The sequence below is a fragment of the Etheostoma spectabile genome, unplaced genomic scaffold (assembly GCF_008692095.1).
Source record: "Etheostoma spectabile isolate EspeVRDwgs_2016 unplaced genomic scaffold, UIUC_Espe_1.0 scaffold465, whole genome shotgun sequence".
Taxonomy (NCBI): Eukaryota; Metazoa; Chordata; class Actinopteri; order Perciformes; family Percidae; genus Etheostoma; species Etheostoma spectabile.
The window spans coordinates 431,444-441,102 of record NW_022605616.1 but is presented as its reverse complement, the minus strand read 5'-3'; the positions used below and the strand labels follow the sequence as shown (position 1 = coordinate 441,102).

The 9,659-nt window shown below is 39.5% G+C and overlaps 1 protein-coding gene across 1 annotated transcript in view; it reads left to right on the top strand.

The window, feature by feature from the left end:
* The window catches only part of LOC116686767 (ras and Rab interactor 2-like), a 196,390-nt gene that overhangs the window by 165,329 nt on the left and 21,402 nt on the right, over positions 1-9,659 (top strand). Inside the window, 4 exon segments of the mRNA XM_032511821.1 lie at positions 695-779; positions 782-805; positions 4,605-4,677; positions 7,210-7,301. Of these exon segments, the coding sequence (XP_032367712.1) occupies positions 695-779; positions 782-805; positions 4,605-4,677; positions 7,210-7,301 (274 nt within the window).

Below are 9,659 nucleotides of genomic sequence, written 5' to 3'. Positions count from 1 at the left end.
ATAGTACAGGAACCATTCACCATTCACATGCATTCATACACTGTGGACGAGGCTGCCGTACAAGTTGCCATCTGCTTATCAGATAAACATTCACTCACATTTATACTCCGATGCACAGCATCGGGAGCAACTTCGGGTTCAGAGTTTTGCCCAAGGACACCAACTTTCCGATTGGCAGATGTATAGCTTGTAACTGGCATACATTTTCTCCATTCAAATATACAGCGCTCCTGATTGGTGGGAAGCCTATAACAGCTCCACAGTGGGAACAGAGGAGGGTTCATTGTAGGGCTGCACAATTATGGCCAAAATGATAATCACGATTATTTTGATCAATATTGTGATCACGATTATTATCACGATTATTTGTTGATTTTTACCAAAAAAAATGTATTGTCACATAGGCTATTTATAACCGCTTTTACATCCATATTGTGCTACATTCTTCTTATGTTGAAGTTGTATGTTGTACATACATAATCGTGATAGGTGCATGGAACGTACGTGACATAACCTTCTCCCAACTGAGGCCTGTCCTCTTTAACATGCAGGGAAGTGCAAAGACAAAACCACTATGACATTAATCTCTCAAAAATACACTTGAGTCAGCATAACTTCATAAAGAATGTCTCAGTTCTTCAGTAAACACTGAAGTAAATGTTTTTGATTGGATTTCTCCTTCCCTGGCCTGCAGACATTCGTGGTGAGGAAGTCAACTAGCCTGCAGAGGAAAGTAATATCTCTACGCATGGACAAAGACTCTGCAGTTCCTGTCAAAGACTTCCTGTCAAGGAGAGCCAGTACAGTAAGTGTGTGTGTGGTGTGTGTGTTGTGTGTTGTGTGTGTGTGTGTGTGTTGTGTGTGTGTGTTGTGTGTGTGTGTGTGTGTTGTGGTGTGTGTGTGTTGTGTGTGTGGTGTGTGTGTGTGTGTGTGTGTGTGTTTGTTTGTGTGTGTGGTGTGTTTGTGTGGGTTTGTGTGTGTGTTGTGTGTGTGGTGTGTGTGTGTGTGTTTGTGTGTCCTTTAAAATAGTCATGAAGCTCAGGGGTAAAAGAAGAATTCAGATCCTTCTTTTCTCTTTTTTACTGTCATGTCCTGTATGTTTTCCCGCCTTAATGATTAACTGTCCCTGCCCTAATGTGCACCTGTGTCTCAGCCCCCCCGCCCCCTCTACTGTATTTAAGTTCAATCTTTCCCTTACCCCAGTGCGAGATTGTCTGCTTCCTTGTGTTCGGCCTTTGAGCGTTTTTCCTTGTGTCCTTTATTCCTAGTTCCTGTTGTTTTCCCTGGATTTTGACCATTGCCTGTTTTTCTGGATTTCCCTTTACCATATATTAGCTTGCTAATAAAACCGTTGCGTTTTACGTACCTATTGTGTATCTGTGGGTCAATTTTCCTGTGTGATATTTACTTAAGTAAAAGTACTATTTTCACACTGTGAAAATACTGTTACAAATAAAAGTCCCGCATTAAAAATGTTACTTAAGTTAATAAATCATGTTGTAAGTATCATCAGGAACATGTACTTAAAGTATCAAAAGTAAAAGTACTTATTGCAGAAAAATCCTCAAATTTGAGAAACTGAAAACAATCAAAACAGTTCGGTCAATTGGCTATGTGTTTTAATCGGCTAATCATTTCAGCTGGACTTGTAGGCTGTTATTTTGTTTGGTAGTTTGATTTAAATAAAACATTGTATTTTATGAACTATATGTGTTTGTGCAAAAATCTTAATATGTAAAGTAACTTTCAGATGAATGTAGTGGAGTAAAAAGTACAATATTTCTCTCTGAAATGTAGTGGAGTAGAAGTAGAAAGTGGCATGAAAAGACTCAAGTAAAGTACAAGTACCTGGATTTTGTACTTAAGTACAATACTTGAGTAAATGTACTTAGTTACATTCCACCACTGATGAAGCTGCCAGTCAGGTTTCTAAGTCCTCCTCCAGCAACACAAACTATTAGAAAATGGAATGAAAAGAAGAGGTTGTCACCAAAATAGAACTATTTGTCGTAAAAATCAATTTGATCAAAATGATGAAGGTCCTGTTTGGTGAAACCAAAAATGGACAGCCTGACTAACACGGGCATGCATTGCAGCAACAAAAATTAGCTGAAAGTAACTCAACTTCTACTAGAGTCAAACCACCCAGAATGTAATTACTTTGCAAAAGCATTATAACCAATAAATAACATACAATGGTATTGGTACCCTTGGTTTTTATTATATTAACCTTATGTTGTCTGTACAGTAATTCCTCTTGAGTCTTTGTTCCAGAGTTAGAGGGTTATCTCAATCTAATGTGTCAGAGGCTTCAATATAATGTATATCTGTCTGTGAGATGTTTGGTGACCAGGGATCTTCCCTTTTCTACAGACTTCTTCCTCGTCCATCACCTCCATCTAAATTAGTAAATCACTAAATCCACTGTTCTTTTCTTTGTTCTGTTCTATTTTCAATTACCTGCAAAACCGGGATTTTTCTGAAGCTTTGACCAGACAGCTCACTGCTCTGAATGTGTAGTTTGTTCTTCCTGTACCTGTGTGTGCTGACACTTTGGCACCAGACTGGAATTTCCCAATTCTTACCTAGTGAGAGTTTGCGCTGTGTGTGAATCACCGCCCACTACAGACTTTATGGCCCTTTCCCTTTTTTTTTCTTGCTGATGACTGGTAAAAAGTGTAGACTGAAGAGTCTGTGATGTCTCTCTTATCACCTGAAGAGAACAAAGCAAAAGTGGACTTGGACATGCTTTAAATGCACTTGCGCCTTGGACTTTAGACCATGCACTATAGATAATTTGAATAGTGCCGCAAATTACATTTGGCTCGACAAGTTTGAGTCTTTTCAATTATTTTCTGAGAAGAGAGAGGGGGAAACAAGTGATTACTACAGGAGATTTGTTCTTAACAATATTATTACAGCGGCCATAGTCTTGCATTGCCAAACTTTCCTCCACAGCACTGCGGAGGAGGGTCTGACTAGTTCACATAGCATTTTGGGATGGGAGAAACTCGTGCTCTGGTTTATTGGCATTTCTTTAAATCAATCACAATTGGAGGAAGACTGAGACATGGTGCCGCTGCAAAATAGCCTTGGTAAGGTATTTGTTTTTGAGGAACATGTTCACATTCAAAAGTAGTTTTAGTTGTGCAACAGAAAACTCAGATTGGACACATAGTCTAGCTAGCTGTCTGGATTTACCTTGCGGAGATCTGAGGAACAGTTAATCAAAGTGCTCATAAATAGTCCTCGGAGTTGAGAATGTCAACACAAAGAACGGTGACGGACATCCGTCCAAAAAGACATCCGGTGGAATTTCAGGCAGAACTGGAACAACCCCGGAGGTGGAACATCGTGGACATGGACTATTGCTGCCACGAATCATCAATCATTTTTATCTATTCATTCAAGCCGCAATAAAAGGCTGTTGCAGAATTTACAGATGCGCGACAGTCTATGAACCAGACGCAGCTCCCATTGTGATGACTGTAGAACAAACGTATATCATGTAGTGTTTAGTGTGCTTGCAATGGGAAACCAAAACTGACCGGATCAATTGTTTACAATGTAGCAGAATTGTAAACCTTGGTTTACACCTTTTAGGTCTAAAAACCTTACCCACCCAACCGGTCGCGTCAGATGTGCTGCCAACCAAGAGCCAGGTTTTTTATTAGTAGTTCTTTGACTGGATGTTGCCAGATAAAAATAATAATTAGAAATCTTTCAATTATAGATGACAATATTTGAACTATAGTGTGATAATTTGAGCTCAGTGGAGATTTCAGAGAAGGAGAGTTCTAAGTTGTGGGCCTGCTCCCATCTAGACATACAGTATGTTTGGCTTTTATCCACTTGTCATTCACTCCAAAGTGTAAACTTATATTCTTCTCTCGCTGTCTCCGCATCCTTCACCCTATTCAACCTTTGGATTCAAATGTAATGTAGAGACATACCTGCAAAAAATTCCACTTTATTAACTGATAAAATTCCACACTCCTTATCTTACAACTCACAGAAATGCCTGTTATCTCAGTCCATTCTCAGAAAACGATATCCCCTTTGCCAGTAAAATAAGTTAAAACATGATGCATGTGGAATCTGCAGGGTTTTATATCCTAAGAGTTACAGTTTATGTCCAAAATCACAGGATTTCTTTGATGAAATGAAATCTGAAAAATCTTGTATGGTTCGGCTGTCTTCGCAGTTTAACTACTAAATGAAATAGTTAATTGGGACGGCTGTGGCTCGGTGGTAGACCAATCGCCTGCCAATCAAAAGGTTGGTGGTTCGATCCCTGGCCCTGCAGTCCTATGTCAGAGTGAATCCCGAATTTCCCCCAATGCTGTTCCTTTTGGTGTGTAAATGTGTGAGTGTTTACCTGATGAGCAGGTGGCACCTTGTACGGCAGCTTGGGCCACAGTGTGTGAATGTGTGTGAATGGTTCCTGTACTATGCTTTGAGTAGTTGTTAAGACTAGAAAAGCGCTATATAAGAACAGTCCATTTACTTATGGAGCTGTTTTGACTAAGCTTTGTTTTTGTTTTTAATGACTTTCCTCTGATAGTTTCCTGTATTCATAATCCTGTTGTTCTGTGCTCCTACAGCTTTCTCTTTGGTGGGATCAGGCCTGAGCTTTGCAGACCTTTTCCGTCTGGTGGCTTTCTGCTGCATCAGCAGGTGAGTTCCTCAGTCCGAAATACTCATGATCACTGATGTGATCCATGTTCACCTATACAGTATGTTTTAATGCACATCAGGGCTGCACGATATGAGGAAATTAACTAATTGCGATTATTTGGACCAAAATTGTGATCGCGATGTTGTACTGTTCTCCCTATGTGTTGTGCACTTCCGGTACGTTGACACAGTTTAACAGAAAGCCAAACTCAAATTTACGAACCAGGACGATGATCGGGCCTTGCATCTTTTATTTATTGACTTCAACCAGGTGAAACTGACGAGTGAAAACTAAACAGAAAGGAAAAAAACAGAAGGTTAGTCTCTTGTACAGAAAGTAGCTATGGCACTAGCATGAACATCAGAATAGCATTGCTAGCATACAAATGCGACCGATAACATGAATTTAATGACAAATGAGTCAACAAGGTTCACTGACTCTACAGCTACATGAAGAATGCAGGTTAAGTAATGACACAAAGAAGTACTAAACTTACAGCTAGTGCTGTTGTGGGCGTGGGAAAAATCAATGGTCCAACTCGAAGAATTACCATGTTTCATCTAGCCTACTTCTTCTACTACTATTACTAGTTACGGACATGTAAACATCAAATTAACTTATTTCAAACATTGTTGAATAAAAATAATTCTTAATAGATCTTAGCACAGAACAGATGTAATTCACAATCTTGGAGGGAATTGTCAATTTTCAATCATTCACGTTTTCATTGAAAAAATATTCAAATGAAATGATTAATGATTATTTATTTTTTTTGCGACTTTTTGTACCAAACCAAGACTTTTTCTTTAGTCTGTGGGATAGGATTTGTAGGTTGGAACATCTCTGCAGGACCACAACTATACTTAAAGAGATTGTTCAGAATTTTGGACCTAAGACTTTATTTCCAAGTAGTATTTTTTTAATCAGTGCAAACAGTTTTCAACACTTTTCATCTAGTCCTTCCAGTTGCAGAGTTTGCTGGTACTAGGCTAGCGCAAGTCAACTGTATCTGCTAGCCCGCCATTAAAAACAGTCTTACCCGCTCCACAGTACACCAAAGGCAAATAAACTATAACGCTAGACTATAGATGTAAATGTCTGTTGAAAGAATAATGTTAGAAAGGAATCATGTTGTTGATTCCTTTGTGCAGTGTACTCTGCTTCTGTAGCAATGAGTGACAGCGGCAGGTAATTAAACTTGTGTGATCGTCCTGTGAACCGGTTTTCTTGGTTGCCTAGGTAATATCACTCCACCGCTGCTGTAGCCTGTGCTACCAACTACAGGGAATAAAGTATAACTACTGCAGTGCGTTATTGTTTCACATTTCTTACGTAATAGTTATATACTTTGATCCCGGTAGTTGGTAGCACAGAACAAGATGTAGTACTATGGCCACGTTTGAAAGCCATGCCAATGTTTCTGACTTTGAAGACAAGGAATGTTATCCAACGAACCGTACCTGTATGAGCCGGAATACACAGATGAAGAACTAAAAGAGATGGATGCTAAAAGGGCAGAAAGAGAAAGAGCGTCCGTAGAGACAGCACCCGATGGAGATGCCGTAGAGAACCGGTGCAGAACGTTGGAGGACTGGTGGTGCCAGTGTAGAAAATGTTAGTACTACGAACAGGAGCAAAGTAACATTCCAGCGATGCTGCAAAGCTAGTCCCTCAAAATGTAATGCGATCATTGAGATGCAAAGGTAGTTTTATTTCTAACATTATTCTATCAACAGACATTTACATCAAGAGTCTGGCGTTAATTAATAATTTATTTGCCTTTGGTGTACTGTGGAGAGGGTAAGACTGTTGCCTAGCACCAACAAACTCTGCAACTGTTTCCACTGATTAAATAAAAAACACCCTGAGCCAACCCTTTAATTCAAAATGTATGTATTTTGACACACATTTTACCTTTAAAGAAATATTGCGTGTGTTGTTTTTTTGGGTAGAAAAGAGTATGTCTGGTCTTATACAACACAGCAAAGCTACAAATTAAAACAAAGGCCAAGTCGCAATAGAAGGCTGTCGCAGAATTGACAGGTGCAGCTCCCATTGTAATGACTGTAGAACAAAAGTATATCATGTAGTGTTCTTTAGTGTGCTTGCAATGGGAAACCAAAAATTACCTACCAATGCTCTGTAGCAAAGTTTACAGGTATGAGCTTTTGTAGTTAAGTCAGCTCCTGATAATTATTGTTTTTATCCTGGTGCACTGGTACAAGACAGACATCGACTTCCCTTAATTGCACGTACACTATAATTATTATACCTTCACAAATCAGTAGGTAAAATGTTAAGCTGTAGGGAATTGGGTTTGCTTGACTGAGAACTTTGTAAGTTTGTAAAAGACCCACAGGGAGTAGAGCAGTTGGTATATATTAACCTCCGGCTGTCTGGTCCAACATACATCACACACCCAGGCTACACCAGGCTCCTGTCTTGAAATATGCTATCAGTCCCATCCTCTTTTCTTTTCTCTGCTGACCAGGTCTTTCTCCCTTACACTCCATCTTTTCTCTTTTTCTTAGGGATGTGCTGCCCTTTACTCTGAAGCTTCCAGAAGCCATCTCTTCAGCCAGAACGTCTGCTGATCTCGAGGAGGTTGCTAAACTTGGAGCAGGTTTGTTCTCAAATTTGAATATATATTTGGGGAACAAGATTTGGGATCATGCCAATCATGCTTTATGGACAAAGTGATTGCTTTTTATCTAGAAAGAATTAGAAAATTGCAATTGAAAATTTGAAAATTAAGCTGTGAACACGTAAAAGAATTAATAGTCTAGTATGATAACATAGTATGTGTAATGTTGGATGTAGGCATGTAAATATACATTAGGTGGTCACATAATATTATGTAGTGAAAATATAGAGTTGTAGGATAGGGAGACATGTTAAAATCCCCAGAGAGGACTCTCTAGAAAGGATTACTGTAATGTAAAGGTTGTGTGGAGTGGTGTAGTATCAGTGTGTCATGTTATGAGTTGTGTTTGTTATAAATCTTTCTTATTGCGTCATCAGAGTCACCAGCCAATTTGAATCAATTATTGGTAGCATTGCATCAGTTGTTTGCAGCCAAACTGTTTTGTGTAGCTCTGTCAGCTTCTAGCTGAAAAGTTAAGTGTTGTACTCTATTCCACATCTGTTGTAAAAATTGTTGAGTTTTTTTCCTGAGGCGTTACACTCGTAAAGCCCTGGCCAACCACATTCCCCCTTGCTTGAAAGATTAAATGGCATGCCTCTACTAAATGATTCACCCCGAGGTACAAAAGCCTCTTCCAGGGCAAGATCAGTGCTGCTCAGCTTGGCATGGACCGAGGCGAGAGCTGGGAGCCTCTGGAGCTTTTTTTTTCTTTCCTCCCAGCTGCTGAAATCCTTGGCTTTCTTACAGCCATCACCTAAAAACGCTGGACATTTTCTTTCATATAATCTGACACCTTCATCTCAAAAAAGGGTGAAGACATTTTTACTGTAATGAAGACCATGTTGTTATCACAAAACCATTTCCTTTATATATTTCTTCACAGAGCAGACATTATTTTGACTACCTGCCTCTCCTAACTTACACTATGTACTTTTGCGCTTAGTTAAGGCAAAAATAGTGGTTTACAAGTGTGTAGGTGTTGTAGATTTATTTTCCGCACCACTGCTCTTTTTATAACCCACTCAGAGTGACCTTTCTGTGCATTCAGGCTCGTGTTCTGTGACTCAGCTCTGAGCTGTCATATGTACTCTCGGCTGACTTGGCCAGACTTCCAGTGTTCCTCGGCCGGACAGCTTCTGAAAGAGTTCAGGATGACACACAATGATTCAATCAGACTCTTTTGTAGTCTCAAATAGTCTCAAATGATCTACAGTCACACATTGTTTTTCTATTTCTTTCCCTCTCTTGTATTCTTCTCTCTCTCTCTCTCAAATTCATATACGTATCACATATTAAATACATAGGTGTCACATTCTATACTGTACTGATTGCTACACAACACACTTACAAAATAATTACATTACACAACACAATACAGTTATGTCACTCACTCACTTGCGCTCTCTCTCTCACTGTCTCTCTCTCCTTCATTCACAAAAGGGTTCTTGTTTAGTGATGTGACACAATGGCAGCTTTTGTGTCTATTAAGGTACTTGAATGGCAGTGGATCTTTGATCTAAAAGGCCGTTACGTAGCTACATACGTGCAACCTTAATGGCTGGGAAAGATGAGAACAGAGTACTGTTGGCTCTGAACGTCGTCACAGTGTCATATTGTCTGAGTTCTGTGTTGGGACTCTCCACCTATAATGACAGTTTGGTTTAGGAGGCAGTTTGTTTGTTGTAACCCACCATTAGGCAAAACTGACCTGTTGGGCACTATGGAGCCCCACACACACACACACATGTTCCCCAAACCCATTTTTCTGACCACTATTTCTACACTGGAATATTAGCCAGTCCCAGGTTTATTGTCAGTTTGTCATAATTGATTAAACCTGAATTAAACTAAAATATTAGGTATTTCAACTTGATTTTGACGGCCCTTACCATTGCAGTTTTCATTTGTGCTTTGGTGGCGTACTGTTGATACTGACCTTATTTGGGGGATCAGGTACCATATGTGACTGATCCACATTCAGTACAATTTCTTTCAATTCAATATCATTTTATTTATAGTGTCAAAAAATAACACTTTACAGATAGAGGTCTAGACCACAGGCTTCAATTTAGACCCATAACTCCAACAATTCCCCCAAAAGCAAGCATTTAGTGCAACAGTGGTGGTGGAAAAACTTACTTTTAGGCAGAAACCTCGGACAGACCCTAGCAGGCGTCTGCAGGTGTCGGTTGGGACACAAGAGACACCAATCTTTGTCAGTGTTGTTAGAAAATGATGTGTTTGTGCTATCAATTATTAATAAACATGTATTTAGTTAGTGTAAGTCGCCAACACTATTTCCGGATGCAACATAACAGGGAGGAGAGTAAAGATGGA